This window comes from Sycon ciliatum, chromosome 1, assembly GCF_964019385.1.
Source record: "Sycon ciliatum chromosome 1, ocSycCili1.1, whole genome shotgun sequence".
In the NCBI taxonomy this organism is placed as follows: domain Eukaryota; kingdom Metazoa; phylum Porifera; class Calcarea; order Leucosolenida; family Sycettidae; genus Sycon; species Sycon ciliatum.
In genome coordinates this window covers 38937856-38964023 of record NC_088643.1, presented here as the reverse complement: position 1 = coordinate 38964023, position 26168 = coordinate 38937856, and the positions used below count along the sequence as shown (strand labels likewise).

Below are 26168 nucleotides of genomic sequence, written 5' to 3'. Positions count from 1 at the left end.
GCCAGCAATAAACGTCTCTTTGACAAGTTTGAGTCTGACCACATAAGTCATTTCTTGACCACTCTCCACGGATCCCCAGGCCCAGGCTATGGCCCAGGTTAGACTAGAGTAGAGTGTGCCACTGCACTGTCTGTGCCTGTTCTTCAATCTTGTCACGTGGTGACTCTGTCGACCATGCCCTGTTTTCGTAAAAATACAATCATACATTTTACTACTCCCTGGTCGTGTCCGATCGACCCCTGGCCTGGGCCCGGCCCCTGGCCCTGCGCCCCCTGCGGCCTGCTGGGGCTTCGGACTTTCCGTCACCGGGCGCCAGCCTGCACCGTAGATCTACCATGTGCACGCGCCTCACTCTTTCCGTCAAGAACGCGATTGCCGGTATCTGATAGTGATACTCGTCCTTTCGCGCACTACTGCCGTAGATCTACTACTACTGTAGTAGAAAAAAACTGGAACCAGCTACAGCAAGGCTAGCTAGCGCTATTACCATTACTGAGTCTGTCCCAGCTCTATCAGTATATCATGTCTATGATACTCTATGTCCTGTTTCCTGTTCACGTGCGCAATGCCAATGAGTTCGCCAAGGCTAGGCTGCAGCGAGGCCAGGGTCAGTATGGACTGCCGGGGCCTAGCGCCTGCGCCAGTGCATCCTACCCAGCGTCAGCACGGTCAGTGAGCAGGTAAGTGAGTAGCGAGTCGCTGTCTGGATGACCAGACGAAGAGTTGCGGCGAGTGAGCGGCGCATGTCGTTCTCCACATGAAAAACCCTGGCTGCTCCGACACAGCAGGTTTCTGTCCTGTCATGCTGTAGCGGATGGAAGTAGTTTTCCTGTTTTCCTGCATGAGCACGTACTTGCCTGAATTTAGCTACTCGCCTGCACTCAGTGCAGTGCTGCTCGCCTGGGATATTTCCGTTGCTGAGACTGTGGCGATCGTGATACGCAATGGACGCTAAGAAGTTGAAAAGATACTGGTCTGGGCTTGGTGTTCCTGTAGTGCTGCTGTTGCTGCATATTTCTATCCACTCCACACAAGGTAAGTTTAATTAAATGCCCGAAGAACGTGAACATTGCAGCACAATCATGCTTGTAAATTACATTTTTTGTGAGCTATGCACTTTTAAAAACATGTGCAATATTCAATGCAATACATGTTTTTGAATATTCCACATGATGTACTCATACATTGTGTGTGTTCATAGCTTAGGCTGCCCTGGCACAGTAAGATCGGGTGCCGAAGAACACTTCGCCGGAAAACACTTAGGCTGGGCCCAGATTTGAGAACGTACATGGACCGTTTTCTACATGTTATCCACGAGGTGTGATCGCATCGTACGTATGATGCTCGCCATGGATAAGAACAAAACGGCTAACATACAAACAGTTTAGAACAATGCCAGGCTGCGCTCTGGGCCACTGTGTTCTTCGGCTCCCGATCTTACTGTAGTGTAGGCCCCCTAGGTTATGTACTCTTGGCAGAATGTATTCTGTTAATTACGGATGATGTGTTACATGTACATGTATGTTGCTGTGTATTGCGGAGATTATCATTTGCATATTTAGCCTGCTGGATATCGATGTCATGCCACTTCTCAAGAGGCCAGTGAGAATGTCTTAGAGTTCTGTGGCAGTACCACTGAGCAACCAACCCTAGTCTTTTGGCCATACAGTGCAGAGAAATGGACGTGCTACTTACCTTCACATAAGTAGTTAGTTGCTCAAAACCTGGGGAGTGTTGCGGGCTTCTGGTCAATTAATTTTTTCAGATGCTGCCCGTGATGATGCTTTGGGTGTGCTAGAAACTAAGATCATACCCCCCCCCCTCTACTGTATGTTTTGTGAATGATTTATGCAAGTACTAGTGCATTCTTCTTACAATGTGTAGCCAGTACTAGTCCTAGCAGTCACCATGAGCTAGAGTACAGTAGTTCGACCCATGGCCAAACAGAAAAATATTGCACTACACCTACAGATTGTATCTCCAGCACTGCAGACTGGTGGCACAAGGCAGACATTGCGACAAGTGGCTTGGATACTTCAATTGTTCAAATGAACTCAAATTGTCCATTTATTACAATTAGCTAGTTACTTGAGAGCGCAGGGGTGATTGTGGTGGTGTGGTCCATGTTCACAATTTCATGTATGTCAGTCTATTCAAGTTTGCTATACATGCTGTATATTTTATGGTGCCTTGTGCCATGGGACACTCTCACCTGTAATGGATAGTAATGCACAATGGTCTGGAGTGCAAAGCAAATAACCTTTCACTGCAGTCAGTACTTGCAGGATATATTTTAGTCATAGCAGCAGCAATGCATCACCTGGTCAGGACTCTGGACAATTTATTGCTTTGAAGTGCCAGCACAGAGTGGTTGAACCCTGCTTGTTGTGTATGTACTTGTAATGCACTGAAGATAGGTAAGCTGCAACATGTGACCGCCCTCAGATCACACTTCCGATGAGTAGGAGTTCCGGGCCAAAGTTCAACTTTAAGCACAGGGTCATTTTCTAGGTGGGTTGCAGTTATTGTAAAAGTCTTTGAGCTCCCTTTCAAGTTTTATTATCGAATTGTGGGTTCATCCTTGTCACTTCACACTTCCCAGTTATAGCACAATCCTTCACCTGCATCTGTCAGATGAGCATTTCTATAAGTGGATGAATCCTCATTCACCCTGGTCACACTTTGAATTCAAGGGACCAGGTTTCAAGTACAGATAGCCCTCAGTATCACTGGCATTCCTTTTTCACATTTGTCTCATCCATGAGAGAGAGACCATACAATGTACAATTGAAGCAAAGAGAAGAGGTGGTTGATGTGTATGACTTGTACTATGTATAGGGGTGAAAGTTGGCACTGAGATCCCGAGTTCGAGTACTCTGATTTTCTCCGATCGAATATTCGAGTATTCGAGTATTCTTGACATCCTAAAAATCGCACACCAACCGCCTCAAAATCACATGATACAACCCTGATTGAACCGATTGGCAGTTCTTTTCTGGGGTGTATTGGTTGGTGGGTTATTTGTAGGGCTCAAACGGTCACGGTTTTACCCCTAACGGTTAACTGCTAAGCTAACGGTCGGTTTAACGTTTATAACCTATAAGCCACGGCAATCCTGCGGACTCTTTTTTAACCGTACATTTGACTATACTCATTCAAAAAATGTACCCTATTCAGTACAACGCACACATGTACATTCTCTTGCATGCTCATTCATACCTACTCTCACACCAAGAGACCGGATATGACCGAGTTGACAGCCCAGAAATTGCCTACGCATGCGACAGCCTGCGAAAGTCCATACTTTGCAACGACCTGATACTTTGCAAATTGACTGAAAAGTTTCTCCGTAAGGCCACCTAGAATTAATTCGTTGTTTCGGGTCACTTCACTAATCCGTACCAGGGTCGGTCGGTCGGGTTTATTTTATATTTTATTTTATTTTTTTATTTTGGTTACGGTGCATCGAATAGCTTTTGTCCATCTAGCCAGTCGATCAAATCTGACTGTAGTGTAGACAATCCAGCGCAGTCATTGTCCCATCAGATCCAGGTCCCCTCCAGGACCAGATCTTGGCCTCGCTGGCAAACGAGTCTGACGAGCAGCTCTCACCTTGAAAACTTCTGTAAATAGCGACAAAGTGGCGGAGCTGATGCTGTTTCAGGACCGATTGCGGATCGGAGATAGAAGACAACGTCGTTACCAAGCGCTGCATCCTGTCATTCGGCTAGCCATGGCTGCTTCTGAGGTCGATATCTGGACTGCTATTATTAGGGTCGCGTGTGTACATAGTCTAGTCTGTACATTTGCATGCACTATAAAAAAAAATATTTTGCGGTCGGGTGAAAAAAGACGGTCGGTCGGGTGACCCGAAACAACGAATTAATTCTGGATGTCCTAACCGTTATCTTTATCGGTTAACCGTTCATTCTTCGTAACCGGTCTGCAACCGGTTAATCGGACTAACCGTTTGAGCCCTAGTTATTTGGGCTCTCTCTACTCGTGTACAAATGTTCACCACACAGTCTGCACATCAATATCTGCTGACTGCTGCTCTGAAACTGCAGACTTCTGTGGAAAATGCATGTACCATGTATGAGCGAGTACTCGGATTTATTCCGAGTACGATTTTATTTGAAAAATCCAAACGAGTATTCGAATATTCGGTATAATTGTTTCACCCCTAACTATGTAGGACATGCAATGTGCTCTGCATTGCAGTTGGCTATGCTTTTCAAAGGGCCCAGGTCGCTCACACTGACACCCTACTCTCGTAAACAAAGAAGTGTACAATCATGTACATACATGCACTATGAGATAGCATTTCCCATTGAAAACTCACTGTATGATTATACTAGTTGAAGTACAGCTAACCCTGGCATTACCCCCCCCCCCCCCCCTGCATGGCAGGACAATGCTTTCCCCGTAGACCGTGGATTGTGGTGGACAACACACGGCCAATACTAATATATAGAGTAACACCTGTGTTTGCTGGACCCTGTACCAGGCGGAATCCTGTATTGACCAGACACATCAATTTTTTCATTCACCAAAGTGCTGTGTAGCGAATGCATGTGCATTCCTGAATCAAGCGAGATCCGGGCATACCAGGAAAGTTTCCGCTGTGCCAAGGGAGTCCAAGGGAGTCCAAGGGAGTCCAAGGGAGTCCAAGGGAGTCCAAGGGAGTCCAAGGGAGTCCAAGGGAGTCCAAGGGAGTCCGGTTGGAGCAGGTTTTACTGTGCCTACTTGCTACCGGGAGTAGTAACATACAAGCAACATAGTATTGTCAAGAACATACTAGCACATAGTAGCAGTCCATTTTTATTGAACAGCAAGAAGAAACAATGGAGAATTCGAGGAATTTAAAGGGGAAATTTACCCTATCATGAAAACTTCATAACATGAACTGCTGTAGCGAAAAATGCACTGATCCCAATGGTGAAGGTCCCAGGTTGATCGAAGCAGCCGTTCTCGAGTTACAACAGTTTGAAGTTTTCACTAAATTTGGTGATATCATGATGATGTCATTAACTTGCGCGGAATAGGCCATCTGGGGAGACGTCAGAGATGGACTTTGTATGGGAGTAGATGGGGATAACCAATTTATTTCTCGTTTCTCTACTCACAGACAGTCTCCTCTTGAATTTAAAAGTCTAACAGCATTCACATCAATACTCAACTTATTCTGTTGCTCACTGAGCAATACAATCTTTCCATTTTCTTTCTTCTGTTTTCTTTTTCAACTTAATCCTCCCTACCCAATCTCCCTTTGGTGCGTCCATGGAGCTATGAAGCCAAGACCTCTGGTTGGCGGAGCTTAATGGGCCCCACTACCACGCTCCATTATTCACCCCAGTGTCTGGAGATATCACGGTGGATTTTGTAGAAAAAAAACAAAAACAACAAAAACAAACTTCTTGTGAGATTTTTTTCCAGTCAGGATGCCAGTATATATGTCCCATACGGAAGTTTGAAAACGTCTGACTTCTTTGGGATAATGGAGAGTCGAAATACTGGGCTCCTTTAGAAAATTGGATTCCAGTTGGTAGGGAGAAGCAATGGTAAAGTCTTCCTTCTCTCATAACGGCCACCTTCACTTCCTTTCCCCAGGAGACTCCCTTTGATAGGCATCCATTTGCCTCTGGAGAATCCTTGAAAATGTAATATCAATAAAGTAGAATAAGGACTACCAGCGAGCTACTGCAAATTTGCGACACCTACTTCTATTTTTGAAGAACTTTTACTCCATACAGAGTACCCATACAGTGTACTTTTTACTGCACTCAAACCTTCTTCTTCAGCTCTTTTGGAGCTTGGTGTTTTGACAGTTACTTGTTAGGAGTATATTATGCATATCGGGACACCTTTTTCAAAGGGAATGACAATGTAAATGACAATGTACGAACTACCTTTGCCTCCTTTGCACCATGGCTTGATAGCTCGGCTTACTTAAAGCTCGTGGCTGTACTGATGAGGCATATATGGCCGAAACAGCTTGCTGTATACAGCATTGGGTAAATGGCAATGTATATATAAATGTTAAATTGAAACAAGAAAAACGGTGGGGCACAAGTTATGCGTTAGAGTCCGCCAACTAAATCAGGTTTTGAACAGTCAGAGTCAGGCGTGCACAAGGTAGCACCAGACTGACAAGGAGTACTGAGATATTCCACGACAAGGAAGTGAGCTTGAGCACTGCTCGATAGCGCTAACCAACTACTGAATATATAAATGCTTTACTGAGGCAGTGTTATAATTATACTATAGAACCGGTCTGAGCCAGCCGCTCTAGGGACCTTATGACTGTCGTCCCCGCGCACAGGTGGCTTTCTTGCACATTTAGTGCTGCTGGCACAATACTTTCTTCTTCTTGTGAATTTCTGTTGTCTGGCCAGGTGCACTCGGAGACTGTGCCGATGTTGCCACTGGACCACCATCAGCTCAAATCCTACTGGTGATGGATGAAGATCTTGGTGTGGTAGACCCAAGAACGGGTGATTATGATGAACTAAGATATGTTCATCAGCTGCTCAACAGAACTGAGAAGGAGCTGAAGTTACAGGGCATGGGTGTGGATCCGTCTGCTCGCAATATGTACTCGATTGTTGGCTTTGGCAAGCGGTCGACAAACCAGCAATCCTGCCAGACGCCTGCAGGGTGCTATGCTAATGTGTACGGCTTCAGTGCAGATGGTGATGGCGATGGCGTTGCTGCTGCTGCCAGCGCTAGCACACATGTAACAATTGATAATGTACAGCATCTTATCTCGCAGGTCCGGGCTACAGCTCAGACAGCTGCCAATGACATCGTTGATTCATACCAGGCTATACTAGAGGGTCTTGATGCACTGCGCTATAAGTCAACATCGGCAGCAGCTACCTTCATCATACTGTTAACTGATCAGGATCGAACACACCAGTACGGAAATCGTGGAGTTCAATTGACACGCAGATCTATTCGCCGGTACTTGGATTGTCAGAACATTGGCATTGCAATGGTGGTTGACACGTTCTTCCATGCTGCGAAGGACAGCAGATACAGTGATGTCACCGCCTACTATCAGGAATTGCTAGGCTACGACTTTGCGACAAGCGCATTACTGGTGGCAGAAACTGCTGGCGATTTCAATGCCACACAAGTTACTGGTGAAGTGTCGTTTAGCAGCTGGGGTAGAGTGGACGAGGACTACATTGCTCTGGCTAGGTTATTACGAGCAACCGTGTGGGACATGAATGCTGTAGTTCGCATTTCCAGTGAGCAGCTCCGTTCCGGTCTGAAGGAAAGTAGTCTAGCGGCTCTCAGTGCCACCGTTGCAAGCACTCTCAAGACGCAGCTTGCAAACCGCAACACGGCTGCAGAATGCAACACTCAGTTGAGCCAGGCATCACGTCAGTGTGCTTGCGAGGTCAATGGCGGAATTGTAAGTATCCTACAGTATGTGTGAAGGTTTCATTTTGCCATTTATATCAGTTTCAAGTAAATGTATTCATGACTAGAATAGGTATCATGAGTGCGACTGATCAATCGCAGAACACACTTTTGCACGGTGTTGGTTCATTAAGCCGTACCACCCAGCCTCAAGTCGGCTGACGGCAAAAAGGTCTCACCATCACTAACATTGTACTAGACTCTGGACTGCTCAATCTTGATGCTCTCTTCGTGCCGCGTAGTTTTGATACCAGAATGCTCAGAGCTTTGGGGAAACGCAATGATCTACTGGGCAATGTGGACGGGTCACGACTCACGGTCCGCTTTCCCCTTTGGGTTTCAATGAATTTAGTTGGAATGGGGAGGTTAGAGTTTCTTTCAATGTGCCCTTTCAGCATTTTTGGGAGATCATAGGCAGTGAGACTGAAGAATGGGAAGCAACATCTGCCTCAGTTTAAGGGAAGTATAGTGTATGCCAGTGGTAGTGGTTTGGTTTCTTCTAACTCACTTTCCCACCTATGGTTGGCTCATCACACCAACATCCTTATGTTGGCTACTAGTACGCCTGGTTGTGCTCCATGAAGTACAACATGAAGACAGGAAAGTAAAAATTAATACGGGTAATGTTATAGTCCAATCGAATGCGTATTTAACATATAGGACATGTTATGGGGCCGTCCGTAAATACATGTATTTACTTAGAGACGTCTAAGAGGCGTTTCTGGTGGGTACGTTCGCCTGCAAGGCGTTTCTAAAAAATATATTTCGGAGTGCATGCATACCATACCGCGCGTGTATGTACACGATGTAGCACTGCTACAGCTAGTACAGGTAGGCTCTGAGACGCACTCAGTCTACGCTGCACTGCATGAACGGGTCACTGCAGAGTGGCCAGGGAACACAGGGAGACCGTTCGCTAGCTACTGTACACGTACATGACTGTATTATAAAGGGTCAATTTAGTATGGATTCAAACAGGGACATGGACAAGGGTTCGCTAATACTACTAATAGCTACATGACTTTTGTTTACTAGTATCACGAAATTCGCTATATATGAGTTCGTTATAAGTGGAGTCGTCTGTACTGTATATGCGTGCATAGTATAGTGGTTATTATGAGTGGTATTTTCTGCATTTTTGAGGGGCGTTTCTGGGGATGGGTGGGTGGGTCAAGAAAGAAACGCCTCTTACACGTCTCTAAGTAAATACATGTATTTACGGACGGCCCCTTAGTAGTCTGGCCACATTCTCCGCATTGACAAAGACTCACCGCCATGGATCGCGCTGACAGGCTATTTTTCAGAAGCCAAGGCTGGGCTAGGCCGCCCAAAGGACCTCACTAGCGACACGCATGCCAAATGACCTACAGAGAAAGAGCATTGTGTTGAAGCGGGGCAGTCAGCTGGAGAATCGGTGAGGTCCATCGCTCTGGACAGCAGGCCGACTTGGAGAAGTCTGGCTTACCATCCGTGATCTGGGGTAACAGGCCATCAGTAAACTGTATTTTACATTGGGAATGGAATTCACAGTGGATAGGACAGAAGCGGAACATATAATTGTGCTCGCATAATTATATTGTTATGCGTGCTGTGGTATCATTATTATGTTAACTTTATTCACTACCAAAGCTGAAAATAAAAACTTGAAATGAGGCATGAAGTACAGCACCAGGATCCATGGGAGCCAAGGGTGAAGCACCGATCAGTGATGGAAAAGAAAATGTTTTGATAAATTTCATGAGCGCGAAATACACATTCACCTATACCAATACGGTACTCACATAAATTCACAGTCATGTATAACAGCACTAGTAGATATCAAGCACACTGCACATGGGGAGCTCCAAGCAAGACAAACTCAGACGAGATAAGACAGCATAGGCAGAGAAAGACAATACATGACTGGGGGCGTATGTCAAAAGTCACGCCTCCCGGCTCGTCACACAGTACATAATGCACCACCATCATAACACGCACAAACTGAGACACATCGAGACATTACGAGCAAGGTAACATAAGGTCAACCGACCGTTCAGACTGTGCCACTCCCCAATCCATGACCAGCAACCGACCACACAATCCTCAGGGTGCCCAGAATAGCACATTGCTGCAGCCGCTGGATCAGGGACGCATGGAGCCCAATGCTCAAGATGTGGCTGCGGTCCGTTCCTGACACACCACCCAGAGCACCAATGATAACTGGAACAATAGTTATCTATTTGTTCCAGATCCTCCTTAGCTCTGCTGTCAAGGGCAGGTATTTGCTGATTTTCTCCTGCACCTTATAATTGACCCTGTGGTTCAATGGGACACTGATGTCCAAGAGTAGTGCCCGATCACTCAGAACCAGCGCCAAGTCTGGTCTGTTAGCCTTTATGACTCGATCTGTGGGGATGGAAATCTCCCACGTGAGCTTGCAGCTGGTAGAACTTGTGACCTGTACCAGCTGCTTTTTGCTAGGCAATCCATGTTGCCTACACAACGTACGATGCAGGGCCCGGACCACAAAGTTGTGCCGGGCAATGTATGCAGTCCGTGCCAGGGCTGGGCAGCAGGCGATGATGTGGTCTATATTTTCCCCGAGTGCACCACGTACACCACAGAGGTCCACGACATCATGCCTCTTGTGGACATGGCACATAGTGTTTCTCGTGGCAGTCACCTGATCCTGGCACGCAATGAGGAAGCCTTCCGTTTCAGGAAGCATTGTCTGAGATCTGAAACAGGAAAACGAGAGCTGCAGGCCTAGGATGCCATCAACACGCGCCCAATAGCGGCCATGACGAGGCATCGCCCGGAATTCTCGGCGGCGTTTGTCATTGAAGGCCTGTGTAACAGTCTCTTTGTTAGCTGTGTCCAGGCTGGCCAGGCGAAGGCGCTGCATAACAGTATCTGCCAGCTTTGGTATGGATTTTCTAGAGGGACGTGATTCATGGTGCCGGAGAACAGCGGCCAGGGCAGGGGCATCTTCCCGATCCTTCAGGTACCGAGCGAGACGGATGCAAGTGCGGTCGTGGAGATCTACGATGGATACTAGGCCACGACCTCCCTCACTCCGTGGTATATATATAGGCGAAGGGTTGAGGCACGTGGGTGGTGGACCCGGCTAGCAGTCAGAGCCTTCCTCGCTGTCCTGTCCAGCGAGCGGAGCTCATCCGCGGTCCAAGGAACGACTGTGCGAAGGCCATAGGACACCACTGGCAGAACGTAGGTGTTGATTGCTCTGATGAGGTTTGGTGCACATAGTGAAGCGTCCGTGATCGAGCAAAGATGGCGCCGGAACTCAGCGATGACAGATTGTTTAACGTCACCAGCCTCGATTCCCAGGAATTCCCGGAGGCCAAGATAGAGGTACGCCGCGCCATTTTGCAGAGGATAAATGATTGACTCTGTTCGCAAGGTTGACGAAGGATCAGCCTCCTGGCTTGGCTTAGCGGCCAGGCAGACAATCTTAGAGCACTTAGTGGGAGATCGTTGCATGCCAACTGCACCGCTAACGCACTCAACAATTTTGATCAATGAGTCCAGCCCAGTACTGCTAGCGGCAAATAGCTTGACGTCAGCCATGTACCATAGATGCGACAATAGGGAATCACGTGTGGGTCCACAGCGGCATCCTATTCGGCTTCTTGCTTATTCGTTTGAGATAGGATTGAGACCGATGCAGAACAGCAGGTGAGACAGAGAATCACCCTGGAAGACACCCCTTAGGATAGACATTGGCTCGCTGACCCCGCTGCTAAGGCACAGTTGTGTGCTCCACTGCTCTGACAGCACTCAGAGTGTGCAGATGATCCTAGGAATGAACTTGTAGAGCGGGTAGCAATTTTCCAGATTCACTCCTGGTAGAGGCTATCAAAGGCCTTTCAGAAGTCTAGCCATGCCGTACTGAGGGAGCGCTGGTGGAATTTGGCATCTTCAATAATCATGTTGTTGATCAACAACTGATCTGTGCATCTTCCTCAACCACGTGCACATCCGACCTGTTCCGGGCCCAGCAGACTGTTAGCGGTGATGTGAGACCACATAAGCTCCGATACTACAGATGTGAAGAGTTTATATTATAGAAGGCAGGCAGGTTATAGATCTCCAGAACTGGGGTTTCGACAGATCACCTTTCTTAGGTAGGAGTACGGTTGCACCAAGATTAATTTTATTATTATTATTATTAAAAAGGTTACGTGGAGATAAAAATGTAATCAACGCAATAAATAGAGTAAGCTGCGCACTCAGTACAAACACCATTAGCAAAACTTGTTTTCATGTAAATAACTAAGCTTGTTCCTAAACGTTTTCGTCGCCATCTCATCAGAGGATTCATATTATTATTAACATTACATTTATAAGAAAGAAAAAGGACCAAAGAGCTAAAAGTTACGCTACAATGTCCACTAACACCACCAGTTACTAAACAATCAGCTCATGCGATAATATTGCACGACACTGACCGACGATACTGTCGTTCTACAACTAACTGGCTAGGGGGTGTTAGTGGATAATGGACATTGTAGCGTAACTTTTAGCTCTTTGGTCCTTTTTCTTTCTTATAAATTAATCCTTGGCTCTCCATCCGAGTCCATTAATATTACATGTTAGTGAATGTGCAGCTGTACAAGTAGCCCTGTGAACTTTAAAACTGGCATGTATGTTCTTTGTCCATGGCTTGTTGTTTATGCATTCATACAGCCTTCAGCAGGAACTGCTTGCAATGTACAGATTGGTGAGTGGCCAGATGTATTTTGAAATTTTTGCATAATTTTGTGGTGGAACAGTTCATTTACGAGTATCTCGTAGTATCTGGGTTTAGGATTCTAAACTATTATTCATGCAATTCTCTGTGCAATGATTTCTTTTACTGGAAATCAGTCTGTCGCTACACCAAATGGGGGTGCTCCGGTGGCATGACATGGAAAGTGTTTCATTTTGACGATATTGCTCTAAATTTCAAAGATGAAGATTACTAGTACAGTCAACTTGGCTAATAACGACTGCGGATATAACGACAATTCGCGAATAACGACAGAACTTCCATGCCCAGAGCAAAGTCCCATCCAACTGTAATACATATAATGAGACTTCGGGTATAACGACACTTCGCGAATAAGGACTCTTTTCTGATGCCCCGCCGAGTGTCGATATATGCGATGTTCACTGTACACTGCCATGTATGTGTGGGAGTGGGGAGGGGGGGGGGGGGGGGGGAGAGGAAGGAGTCTAATTTGTCCAGTATGCAATGCCTTTTAGGCTAAGCAAGTCCTAATCCTACACACTGTGCATGATATCTCCATCTAGATTGTGTGCCAACTCCATGGAGCTCATGGTCGGAATGCCTGGGCCAGTGCGTTGGCGGAGATGATAGCATCGGAGTGCGAACACGGCACAGAGGTGAAGCAACGCCACGGCGACTTCTTGGTCAGGACTGTCATCCTCTGATTGAGCAGAAGCCTTGCCAAATTCTGAACTGCACTATTGAAGGTAAACAGCAGGACTCCTGTGAAAGTCTTTATGGTTAAATCATTCTTGTGCGGCTCTGAACTTGCTACATACTGTATGTTCTGGAGCATAAGCCACGTTTTACTTTGAACACCAGCAATTCACCCAAAAACAGTCGATACGGCTTGTAGAGGGGACGGTTTCAAATAGGACACAGGTTGCAAACCGGAACGGACTCAATATTCACTTTCTCTCTTGGTATTTTGATTAGAAGACATATGTCACAGTGAGACTACGATGTGTTATACTCCGAGCCAAAATTTCATGGCTCTGCGATGACCAGAAGCGCCATATCAAGCAGGTGAGTTTTTGACGTGTTGCTTCGCACTGCGACTTGAGTTTTACGACTTTCGAAAAATCAACTTCTTGTCGCAGGTAAACAGCGGCTCGCCTCTCGCCAATAAAGCACCGCATACCAATCAAAACTAATGGAAGCACACACAAGGCTTATTGTTACTCTGTACTGGCCGTCGTGGAGCGATAGCAATTACCTAATTTCAGACCCAGAGTGAATTTGACGTGCACTCTAAAACGTGTCCGGTTTGGAGCCACCTCTGATTTGAACTTTTTTGAAGCGAAAAATTGGGCAACTTGGAGGCAATGGGTCAACACAAAGGAGTGGCTCAGTTCGATTGACTCTGGCCCCAGAGCAAACTTCAACATGCCAGTTTCCTTCCACAAACATATTTCGAGTGAAAAATCAACGCTGATGATCGGTTTGGGTCTATACAAATTTGGCTGTCAAAGCGTCCCAGTATCGAGCCGTCTCCTCTACTACGATGGTCAACTGATTAACAGTAATAAACAGGGTACTGTAAAAGCCATATATTATATAATGAAGTGCTAACTCTAACGATTTAACGAGGAGAAATCTGTCGTTAAAATAGAAATCGTTATACAGAAATCGATACATATACTGTCCTATTGAGCGTTGAGAATGAGTGAGAATCGTTACCTTTGGTACACGTAAACTAGTCAATTTTGGGAAATCATTGTATATGCACCTCGTTAGAATAATGGCTTAAACAGGGTAGATGCCTGCATTGCGGGATGAAAAATCTGCGTGTGGCTTATACTCCAGAACATGCGGTAAACCGTTCTCCGATATCGCCTGCAATTCTTTGTGCTTTCCAGGAGTTTCCAGCGGACCAACTGTTATGCCTAGTTCTACAGTGCATGTGTCACCTGACCCTACCATCACCTTCCGTCCAACAACCTCTGCTGGTACAACAGACAATGCTGATCCTGCCTACCTGGTTGTTCATATTCCAAACACCACGTCATGTGATGACAGCATTATTGTCATGTACACACTGCTAGTCTATAGTCGGGTCTCAGGGACGCTGTGGACGCGGAAGAGCATTCCGCCTCTGTCACTAGGCCAGATTGCATCATTGGAGCTGGCAAGTGTAGCTGGCAAGACCAGTGGTGAATATACAGCTGTTGTAACAGGAGAAACGGCCGATGGGACAACATGCAGCCTTGCTGAGTATACCAGATCCTATCCATTTCAAGGTATTGTAGGGTCTTGTGCAGTTTGTGCACCACCTGGTGAAATGCTAATGGCTGGCATTCTCTGATGCATTTGATTGCGACTGCATTGTGCGTTTGGAAGCCTCGTCGAAATATTGTAGATAATTCTAAGGTCTCGTTTTCTGATTTGTAGGATACTCCGTGGCATCATTTTAGAAACAACCACCATGGAATGCTGAGAACAGATTTTTCACATGTTTCATGCATTGCTTTCGCTGCTGCTTTGCAATTCTCCTCATTGCCCTGCAGATGTTTGCCTAGGTGCTGTGGTGAAGGGAGGTACGAAATATGTACAAACTCACATGCATGATCCAGTTGCGATGGACATAGTATTCGTGATGGAGAATACGAGAGGCAAGGAACAGTATCACAGCTGGGTGAGCGTTTACAGCAAACAACTGGAGGCGAATCTAACAGGTATGGGCATTGGATCTTCTGCAGAGCATTCCAATCTCTACTCAGTGGTCGAGTTTGGTGGTACCACTGAGCCAAGACTGATGAAGCTGAATACAAGTGAGGAGGTGCTTGTCCGCCAGGGAAGCATCGGAAATCTTGTTGCGCAACTTCAGCATGAAGGAGGAGGCCATCAGCTTGATGGATATAGTGCATTGAGCTATGCCATCACCAACGCACCATTCCGCCATGCCGCAAACACTCGATCTGCTATTGTTTTCGTGACGGACGAGGATCGTGGAGTGGAGTCGTACACGGGTGACATTGACACAATTGTGCAGGAACTGCGACGGAAAGACATAGCATTGCAGGTACTTGTTGATACTCAGTTTAGCATCAATGGTGAACATGATAGTGATCGTCCGGTGTTTGGCAATGGTGACCTTGGTGCTTACCGGTACCTACCAGAAGAGAGGCGGGCTGTATTTCTCCCTTCTGCAAATGTTGCCTCATATCTTCCCTTCGCCAATGTCGAGCAGGATTATATTCAACTTGCTGAGAAGATGGATGGCATGACGTGGACCATCTTGCCTCTGTCCTATGCTGATGATCATATGTTGGTTGCAATTGCCGAGGCAGTTGCCGATTCTCTACATATTCACGTCAGTCGGACCAGCAATCGCTGCCTGCAGTGTGTATGCTCTGAGCAGCACGGACATGCTACACAAGACCAGCAGCAAGACAACCAAGGACCCAGGTTCGAATGCTTGCCCGACTCCAATCCTGAGAGATGTGTTTGTGAAGCCAGCGATGGGCAGGTACAGTGAATTGTCAAATCTCAAAGTTTCGCTTGTTCATGTAGGAAATGAAGAGTTTAACTCTGAGCTCAGGCAGAATAGACTATGTAACTGTTTAATGCCTGCAGTGTAGAGTGAAATCAGGGTGTTTGTGCATATGTATGTTAGAAAACCTGCAAAAATGCACATTTCGAGAGGTACTGAGGTACTGCAGAGAGCGGCTTCCTTGTGAGGCTTGACGGAGACATGAATCTGATTGTGATTTCGGGTTGGGGAGAGGTACAGCGGAACTAACCTACAGTGTAGCATGTTCTTGAAAAGGTGTACACTTACTAAGTATGGGTATTGTCCAGGGCATCATAGAGTGCGGTATTACTCCATTGTCCAGGGCATCATAGAGTGCGATATTACTCCATTGTCCAGAGCATCATAGAGTGCGGTATTACTCCATTATCCAGGGCATCATAGAGTGCGGTATCACTCCATTGTCCAGGGCATCATAGAGTGCGGTATTACTCCATTGTCCAGGGCATCATAGAGTGCGGTATTACTCCATTGTCAAATATGATTGTTGAAAGAGTACCTTTGGATAATAAGTGTACTCTCTTGTTCCCACGCGAGTACATCTTGTTAGAGATCCCCCGAAATAACAGTTGCCTTGTTGTCTATTGTTTATCTTTGCTATTGCGTACAGTTCAAGTCCACTGCTAGTGCAGCAGATAAGTGCAGAGTGACAAGAGGTATGTTATGCATGTTCTAGTACTATTAACATTTTTACTTTGCAGCTTAAAAGCTTTGGCGGACTTGCCGATCACTGTGGCCCAACAGGTTAGAGTTTCCTAGTTTGGCCTTCAGCTCCTGAGTTTTTCAGTCTCACTTACACCGAGTTTTTTCTTCCAGGTTCTGTCACAAAGCACATTTGAAAGGACAATGTGAACAGATTTTTCGCTCAACTCTCGAGCACTGAAGGGCTGTAGTAGAGGTTCTATACAGCTAAGCATATTATACCCGGAAACCTGTCACCGTATGCACTTTGCTTTTTCTGCAGATTGCGTGCTGAGCGAGTGGGGTAACTGGGGTAGTTGCAGTGTCACCTGCAACAACGGGACCAGCCTTCGCAAACGATCAGTGCAGCAACAGCCTACTGGCCATGGTGCAAGATGCCCTGGCCTGGGCGATGCACGGCAATGTGTGATGGAGAAATGCGGTAAGTGAAACTGATATACCAGTACATTGCAAATAGGATATCCCAGTACATTGCGAATCTAATATCCCAGTACCGTATTGTGATTGTATCAATTAACATGTTCAGTTCCAGTGATCTTCTGCTGTAATTGGCTGCTAAGATCCGTTTTCCAAAAATCTATCTTCCTCCTGACTTTCAAAATGAAAGCAGATACGATCTCATACAGGGGTACTGTCAAGAGTGCATAAACCAGGATATGCAACTCCGCATCTATACTGCGTAAAATCAATCCTACGACCAAGTTTTTTTAAATTATTTAGGTCATCATAAATCATAGAGATCCCGTCAAACGGTAGGCTCGGTGCTAAATTACCGTATCCAAGACTAAAATGATTACCGGAAATTAGAGTGTGTTTTCGTATAGGTGAGTCCCTGTGATCTTTTGGCCATGGCACATCTGCTGTGAATGCTTGCACCTATTTTGTTGCCCTATGCCTCGCTAGGCCCGCTGAATCCATGTATGAAACTCCTCACTCTTGCATACACACACCGCTGCCTCTGTAACACTACTGTATATAATCAGATCTTGGCTGTTCATCCGGTATTAGTTGTCTGAGGGTTGCCTATGGGCATGGAACTTGAAGTTAAAACGAATGATGCATGGTGCTCTGTGTCGTGTTTTGCCCTATGTTTGTGTAGATATTGACTGTGAAGTTTCCGCTTGGTCACCATGGGACCAGTGCTCCGTGACCTGTGCTAGTGGACAGCAGACGAGAGCACGGCAGATTACTGTGCCTCAGAAAGGCATTGGCTTGCCTTGTCCTCCACTTGCGGACCAAAGAATCTGCACAAAAGTGGTTTGTCGTGAGTTGCCATTTGTGATGTTTGACAGCTTGGATAGCTTTGGATTTTGTTTGGTTTTTACTTTTTAGGTAGGGTGCCAGAACGTATATAAGAAAATATTGAGCTGCCTTGAGTGCAGAGTACCGTGGCTGAGTTTATAGTGCACTCACTGGTATGCATGTGGCTGACTTGAAACATGGCACAACTGGAATTAATGAGCGGCACCAGGCATGCAGCTTGGTGTGAAAGATGCTGTGAAATCTCTTTTCAAATGATTTTCTACATACTAGTGCCAAAGGAGGGCTTTTAAGAAGGAGGCTGCGTGTGCTCCTGGTTAGATACAATTTAATATGCGTTGTACATAGACTGGAATCAACATCATTGTGCTTTCTCCTGTTGCAATTGTCATGTTTTGCTGCTCCTGCCGCGGATTGTCGCAGCTGTAGACTGCGTTGTTGGTGACTGGACTAGATGGTCATCTTGCAGCAAGTCATGTGATCAAGGCATACGGACGCGCACACGACCGATCACTGTGCAGCAGGTTGGTAACGGCTTGGCTTGTCCCAATCTACTGGAAACACAGCACTGTCTTCATGAACCGTGTGGTAAGTAATCATCCTAGACGGCGGCTTGCTAAGTTACTAGTATGCCTTGTTTCCACACTTTACCTCCAGAAGTGTATTATCTTTCACTACTAGGCAGCCAGCCTTACTGAAAACTTCACCTAACGTCATGTTTTACGCTGTAATGTTTGCACTTTGCTCTCCAGACTGCATAAAAGCTCCTCTGCATGCTCTTAAAATATATACAAAATAATGTGTATGGACAGATAGTATGTGTTTGTCTCCATAGCTTGGGTGGGTACTACTTTTTAGCAATTGAACAGTTGGTTTTGAAGCCAAAATGTGATGTACAGTAAAACCTGTAACTAAAGACCGGCACCGTGACTAGCGACCGGCCTGGTACTACCGACCACTTTGTCAGGCACGGACGGTCTCACATTCAAAATGCACTGTGACTAGCGACTACCTGCTGAACGCGACCAGCGACCGCCTTTTCTTGTCCCAATGTCGAATTTTGACCCGTAACTAGCGACCGCGATGTAGCAAATCAAGCATTGCTTGAAGCTCCTTCTCAAAATTTTGATGATTTTCCATGGTCGTTTCGATACTACAGCTGGACAAATGAGCGCAGTCTCATTTTTACTGTGGAATCAGTGTGGATTGCACTACACCTGTCATAATTTCAAGTGCTGTCAAGAACAAACATGATAGGAAACGTCTTGGAGAGCGCATCCAAAGCGCTCTTTGATCGATGTTACTACTCGAAGGAGAAACTAAGACTGAGCGGCTCTCTGTCAAAGTGCAATCACACAGCTCAGTCACCAGACTCACCACTACACCAGGTCACACTGACAGTCTGTGCTGGCTAGCTAGCATGCTACGGTATTATGTACTCACGTACGGAACACAGGCCAGGATACGATGGCGGATAATAGTCTACAGTGAAAGGTGCGAAAACTCGCAACATCGCTGGTCGTATCGCTTCCGGTGTACAAAAAACTTGATTTTCTCTCTCTCCAAGTGTTGTATGATCTGAAAAAAGAATGTCAGTGCGCAAGTGGTGGGGGATTGTATTATCTGCATTTTGACATACATATCATATAATGGGATCCATATATGGTCGCGCGGTGCAAACCTCTCACTAAAGACCACCTGCCACTAACGACCACTTTTCCGGGCACCAAGGGGTGGTCGTTAGTTACAGGTTTTACTGTATTTCCGGACCATTTAACACTGAAGCACGTGCTTTTATTGAACCAACTAAACTTGGTGAAGCTCCTACAGTACTGTCGGGCGTCAAAGAACTGGGAGGGGGGGGGGGGGGGGGCAGGGTTCTAGCCTAGCCCATTCTTACTTCGAAGTATTTTTTAGCGAACAAAGCAGCTTCGTTCTTTTTCGATGGTACTGTCTTACATGTACATCTATGCCGAGTTATACATCTGTATGTACATTAAAGTGTACATTACGGTTTCCATTCTTATGTGCAAAATTCCAGCCTACACTGTTCTTAAAAATTGGTGAAATCCTAGCCTGGCCGTTCTTCGGCGGTCCATTCTTCGGCGGTCCGTTCTTCGGCGGTCCGTTCTTCGGCGGTCCGTTCTTCGGCGGTCCGTTCTTCGGCAGTCCGTTCTTCGGCGGTCCGTTCTTCGGCGCCGGACAGTACTGTATCAGTGCAACACTAGTCTGTCGATTAGGTCTTAGATCGTATTGTGGTGACATGAGCTCAGTAGATCGTTGTGGTGACATGAGCTCAGTAGATCGTTGTGGTGACATGAGCTCAGTATCTGCAGTTGCAACTCTCACATAACACAATAGCTGTACAAAGTGTTAACGTATGTCAATCATGGCTCTACTTCATGTATTTCTACCCATGATGCTTTCGTTGACGGTCTTCTGTAACAGTCACGCTAATTCCCATTGCCAGCCATTGTCTTTGCTAATCACTCTGCAGTGTGTTATGATGAACCTATGAAGTACAAGTATATGGAATGTATGCGTGGGTTCACTTGTATTATGAGTCGGCCCATGCATAAATTCCTCGCAGGTTCATGTGCACTTTTTTATATTTATTATAATTTTATTTACTAGATGTCTCTGTGTCAGCGTACGTGTGTGTGTGTGTGTGTGTGTGTGTGTGTGTGCACGGTGGCACATGTGCCCGTGTGTGTGTGTGCACGTGTGTCCATGGTGGAACATGCGCCCGTGTGTGTATGGGCGGGGGTCCGTTTGCCGCTCTAGATGTAAACTGTGAAGTTAGCAACTGGAGTCGCTGGTCAGCGTGCAGTCAGTCATGTGACTCAGGACTGACCGCTAGAACTCGCAATGTAACAACACAACAAAGGGATGATGGAACACCTTGTCCTGATTTGGAGGAGATGAAGAGCTGTCAACTACGGCCCTGCGGTGAGGAGAAATTGAGAAGTTGAGCTGATAAAGCATTACAGGGGAAGTGTACCCTGAAAATCAAATTTTAAACCATTGTAGTCTTCGGGGTGCTGAGTCGAATGATCTGCCACTTCCGCCGAAACTGGGTGACTGCGCCCTACTAGATGGGGGTTTGTATGCAAAACTTTGCGTTCTCGGATCAAACTGACCAGTCGACTCAGCATCCAAAAGACTACATGTTGGCCAATCGCGGTTATACGTGCTTTTATAAGAACGAAATGGCGCTTTTAGTGACATTCTGCATACGAATCCCCATCTAGTAGGGCGCAGTCACCCAGTTTGAGTGGAAGTGGCGAGTTCGATTGGGAATAAAGGAGGAAGGGAGCGTCTCAGCTTCCTCGGACCAAGACCATTCGACTCGGCACCTGGAAGACTACAACTGGTAAACATTTGATTTTAGGATATACTTCTCCTTTAATATTAAAGGACGGATGACCGCAATTGACCCATATGTTGTAGTCTTTTGGACGCTGAGTCGACTGGTTTTGGTCCGAGAAGATTGCGATGCAGCGTTCGGCCCTTATTACCAATCGAACATGGTTGAATAAGCGGCCACATGCTCATGCGCACACCGATCACCTGGTCACCGTGCCTGCAGGGTACAACGTACAGCCTATTTGGGCGCGTTCCTGTAACTCGAGTTGAACCATGGTGTGAAAGTTGTACTTCAAGTAGCCTGCAGGCACGGTGACCAGGTGACATTTTATTTATTTCACCTTCCCGTGGCCAGAGAATATAGGCCAATATGGAGGGAGGGGGGCGGTAGCCAGCCATGGCTGTAAACAAAAACAAAGCAAAAATAAATAAATACTACACATTACTGGAGGCAAAGAGAAACAAATCTGGATGAAGAATTAGCAGTTATTAGAACACGAGCTTCATGTTGGCCTTGAAATCCTTTAGCGTACAAGACGATTTTACTGATAGAGGCAGGGCCAGCCAGAGAGAATAGGCAGCGAAAAACAGAGATCTGGTATAAGCTGAGGTTCGGGCTTTAGGTAAAGTGCAGGGATTGCGCGTAAGACGAGTGGGAAGAAACCAGTTATATTTACGCAAGTGTGGCGGGGCTTTGTCAAGACGAATAGAATGAACAACGATACACAGTTTTCGATCCTCTTGACTAGAGATAGGGAAGGTGTTAAACATATCATACAGCTCGGCAGAAGGAAAGTATAATGGTTTGCGGAAAAGGACTTTCAGTATCCTCTTATTGTGGACTTCCAGACCATATTAAAGTCCTGGTGGTGACAGTCAATTTTTTCTTCACAGACTTTTCCCGTTTGTCTCTTTCCCTCAAACCAGTTAATTCATATTAAAATTATTTTCTTTGCCATAATGTTAATCCTTGGCTCTCCATCCAAGAAACATGTTGCCTGAGAAATCATTTCTTATTGCTACGCTCGGCTAGCGAGAAATATAACAATAGTTCTGGATATTGTCACTATCCTGTTGTAGATGTGAACTGTGAAGTGTCTGCCTGGTCGCCATGGTCACCATGCCCAGTTACCTGTGGCAACGGCACTCAAATTCGAACACGACTCGTCACTGTAGATCCAGTTGCCAATGGTGACGAGTGCCCAGTGCTTGAGTCATACCAGTCTTGTCATCCCCGTCTGTGCGGTGAGTTTGGGCAATGGTTGATACCTGATATAAATGCCATAGGGACATGTTATCACATGCCTTATGGAAACAGACAGCGGCATCTGTCTTACAATCATATCAATCCTGATGCCATGTCATGTTGTGTTCGTACTCTTCTTTTTATGATGTTTTGGATAATGTGGTATTTTTCAGCTTCAACATGATGTAGTATTGTGCTGTTATCGATGTTTTCAAATGGTAAAGCCTCGAATTTATGCTATATCGAAGACTAGACATCATAATATTTGAATGGCTACCATTTTGTGGTCAATCCGTTGAGTATCACCCCTCACTGTAAGAAAGAAAATTAGTATGATTGCCCTGGCTATTGTATGATTGCCCTGGCTATTGTATGATTGCCCTGGCTATTGTATGATTGCCCTGGCTATTGTATGATTGCCCTGGCTATTGTATGATTGCCCTGGCTATTGTATGATTGCCCTGGCTATTGTATGATTGCCCTGGCTATTGTATGATTGCGCTGGCTATTGTATGATTGCCCTGGCTATTGTGCGCTTGCTGGCATTATACCTGTCCTGTTGTAGATGTGAACTGTGAAGTGTCTACCTGGTCACCATGGTCACCATGCCCGGTTACCTGTGGCAGCAGCACCCAAATTCGAACACGACTTGTCACCGTGGATCCAGTTGCCAATGGCGACGAGTGCCCAGTGCTGGTGTCCTACCAGTCTTGTACACCTCGTCTGTGCGGTGGGTTTGTGCAAATGATTGCTACAGCACTTTGATGGAAACTATAGAATCTGTGTTCAGCATCCACCTCAATAAGATGCCAACTGAATTTATTGGAAGAGAACCGTAATCGTAGACACCGCACCATGTCACAGTATACCGACATGCACATTTGAAAACACATCAAGTAAAGCCTGCTTGTCAGTGCTTGTCTATATGACCAGTTTGATTGGCGATGGGCAAAGTCGTTGGAGTTGACTGCACTTGATTAAAACAGGGTGTTGTATGCTTGGTTCTACATGTACGTGTGTGTGCGTGTGCTCTTGTGTGATTGCAGTTCTGTGCAAAGGTCTCTACGAAGAAGGAGAGCGATTGCAGCAAGTGGCATTGGCCACCCGACCTTTAGCCAGTGACGTGGTGTTTGTAGTGGATGAGACCTATTCCATGGCTGCAGAGCATGTATGGTTACGGGGTATTGCTGAAAGCTTGGATGACATGCTGCAGCTAAAGGGCATAGGCAATGACTCATCATTGCCTAATCGCTATGCTCTGGTGGGCTACGGGCAGCGTGCAGACAGGCCGCTGCTACTCAGGCCACATCATTACCGAAGGAGCGGCTCCAACAGTGACTTTCTGACGCCAGGCGAGTTCAAGAGTGTGGCAGAAGAGAAGCTGCAGAATGACCCTCAAGGCAGAGTAGAGGATGGCTACCTGGCTATACACTATGCCCTGAATCAACTGTCACTAAGGCACAGCTCGCAAGTAGCTGTACAAGTCATTCTACTCAGTGATGAAGACCGAGACATCATTCGTCCTGACGGTGAAAACATCACCAGGTCTGCACTGCGCCACCAACTGCGACAGGCTGGAGACTATCTGAACGTCATTGTGGATAATTCTCTCTTCGTTGATTCTTCAGTAGCGCTTGGCGGTAGCCGCCAGGTCGCCTATCAAGACAGTACTCTACCTACGCCCATGAAGACAACTGCAGAGATGACAGTTGGTCCCGGATTTGGTGGAACCAGTCACGAGTACGTCCGATTGGCTTTGAATGAAGGCGGCACTTCATGGGATATCAACTACATTCAAGCCAGTGGTGATGCCTTCACTGCTGCATTCCTCGATGCCATCGTTGAACAGGCCGTAGAGTTTGGCAACGAATGTCAGAACTGTCAGTGTGTGGATGACGGTGGATCAGGAACCCTTAGCTGCACACGCAACAAGCATCAAGCAAGATGCAAGTGTGACGTGCAGGGCAAAACAGTAAGTACCAGTACTTATCGAATGAGTTCAGTCTTTGTGCAGGGAAGAACATCCTATTCGTGTAAACTGCAAAACTGGGCAGTGAAACGGTGTAAAGTGCCTGATCTGGCGGGCCAACTACTTTTCTAAGTCGTTTCCATGTTGGCTGCAGGAAGAACTCTGCAACATCATCTCTATGTGGCCTTAGCCACAAACGCATGTACTCAGTGAACCAATCCTTCTCTAACCACCCCACCCTATCATTTCCCCGCTCGCCATGTACAGTAGAAGTAGGAGGCAGAAGTGATGGATAGTGTCCTTGTTCAACCCCACATCTCCATGACATGAAGCCCTGTGTGATGGATAGTGTCATTGGTCAATCCCACATCTCCATGACATGAAGCCCTGTTGCGGCATGTTCCATGGGGTAGGTGGAAAACATCTGAACTTTTTCCAGGGCTGCCTGATCACTATTGTGGAAAGGTGGAATGTTTAGTCTCGTTAGTGGCTATCTTCCCTATGGTTGTAGATGGGAGAGAGGAGCGGTAAGGGTGGGGTGCATCAGGAGAGGAGTGGCAGGGGGGGGGGGGGGTGCATCAGGAGAGGAGTGGCAGGGGGAGGTGCATCAGGAGAGGAGTGGCAGGGGGGGGGGGTGCATCAGGAGAGGAGTGACAGGGGGGAGTGCATCAGGAGAGGAGTGACAGGGGAGGGGGGGGGGGTGCACCAGGACATCTGGGCATGAGTGACTTTGCCTGTATAGTCCAGTGGTTGCCAATCACCTTTCATTGCTGATGTTGCTGGTACTGAAGTACGTGTGTGCTGTGCAAATGTGTGTGTGTGTGCATCTGTCCGTCCGTGTGTGTGTGGTGTATGTGTGTGTGTGTGTGTATGTGTGTGTGTGTGTACGTGTGTGTGTGTGTGTGTGTATGTGTACGTGTGTGTGTGTGTGTGTGTGTGTGTGTATGTGCATGTGTGTCCAGTTTTCCACGAACTACAGATGCATGTAACAACCAGTGAACAAGACATTGGCACCGTCTCGGTGATGCCTATATGGAAAGTGTGATCCTCTGTGGCAATATTACCCATAGACAAAAACGGATTGTAGCAAGCTAACTTACATGACATGTAAGCAAACTTCACTTGTAAGTTTGGAGAGTTCCTCACATTCTCAAAACATATTGCACTTGCTGGTACACAACTTGAGTGACACAACATGTGGTGATAGCAAGTGCAACAGCTCAATGACAATATTGACACACACCATTGTAGTCCACCTACAATAATTAATATAGAACTGTGTGTGAAACAAAGGGTACATAGTGAGTCACTACTATAAATAACATAGCAACCATTGTATATACTAGGAACAGTACTTCTCTTTTTAAATTATAGAGCACACAAGACCTCACTCACTCTCTCTCTCTCTCTCTCTCTCTCTCTTATATGCAGTCAGCTTGCTGTTTGAACTGTACTATTTTTTTTAAACAATTACTTTTCACGATAATGGTACGACTCCACTGTAGACAGTACAATCATGTACCGTTCTTTGAGCATTACTTTCTTTCTCTCTCTATATTTCTCTCTCTCCTCTCTCTCTTTGTCTCTCTCTCTCTCTCTCTCTCTCTCTCTCTCTCTCTCTCTCTCTCTCTCTCTCTCTCTCTCTCTCTCTCTCTCTCTCTCTCTCTCTCTCTCTCTCTCTCTCTCTCTCTCTCTCTCTCTCTCTCTCTCTCTCTCTCTCTCTGTTGTTTGCTCTTGCTGGGTGCTTCAGCTCCAACTAATTTGCGCACATCCACTTCTTACAAATTATATGTGTATTTAAAATATCACAAGGGCATGCTGACTTGCTCTTTGACGCTGTACATGTGTATACTCACTCTGTTTACATCTGCCGGAAAAAGTTAGGATTTAAAAATCA

The 26168-nt window shown here is 46.2% G+C and overlaps 1 protein-coding gene across 1 annotated transcript; it reads left to right on the top strand.

Annotated features, from left to right (window-relative positions):
- The first annotated feature begins 598 nt into the window (after positions 1-598).
- On the top strand, positions 599-26168 carry LOC135824819 (uncharacterized). Its single transcript, XM_065337540.1, has 15 exons — positions 599-1035; positions 6396-7420; positions 12115-12148; positions 12721-12903; positions 14056-14436; positions 14704-15665; positions 16339-16384; positions 16693-16851; positions 17530-17694; positions 18114-18278; positions 20475-20639; positions 22137-22301; positions 22868-23032; positions 23349-24274; positions 25234-26168. The coding sequence occupies exons 1-15, from the start codon at positions 945-947 to the stop codon at positions 25258-25260; spliced, it is 4659 nt and encodes a 1552-aa protein (XP_065193612.1). The 5' UTR covers positions 599-944; the 3' UTR covers positions 25261-26168.

What these genes read in the sequence shown, in the direction of transcription:
- LOC135824819 (XM_065337540.1), top strand. Translation starts at nt 945, where the DNA reads ATGGACGCTAAGAAGTTGAAAAGATACTGGTCTGGGCTTGGTGTTCCT. An exon ending in GTGAAGCCAGCGATGGGCAG is followed by an intron (nt 15,666 to 16,338) that starts GTACAGTGAATT and finishes TATTGCGTACAG; the next exon opens with TTCAAGTCCACTGCTAGTGC. An exon ending in CTGTCTTCATGAACCGTGTG is followed by an intron (nt 18,279 to 20,474) that starts GTAAGTAATCAT and finishes TTGCCGCTCTAG; the next exon opens with ATGTAAACTGTGAAGTTAGC.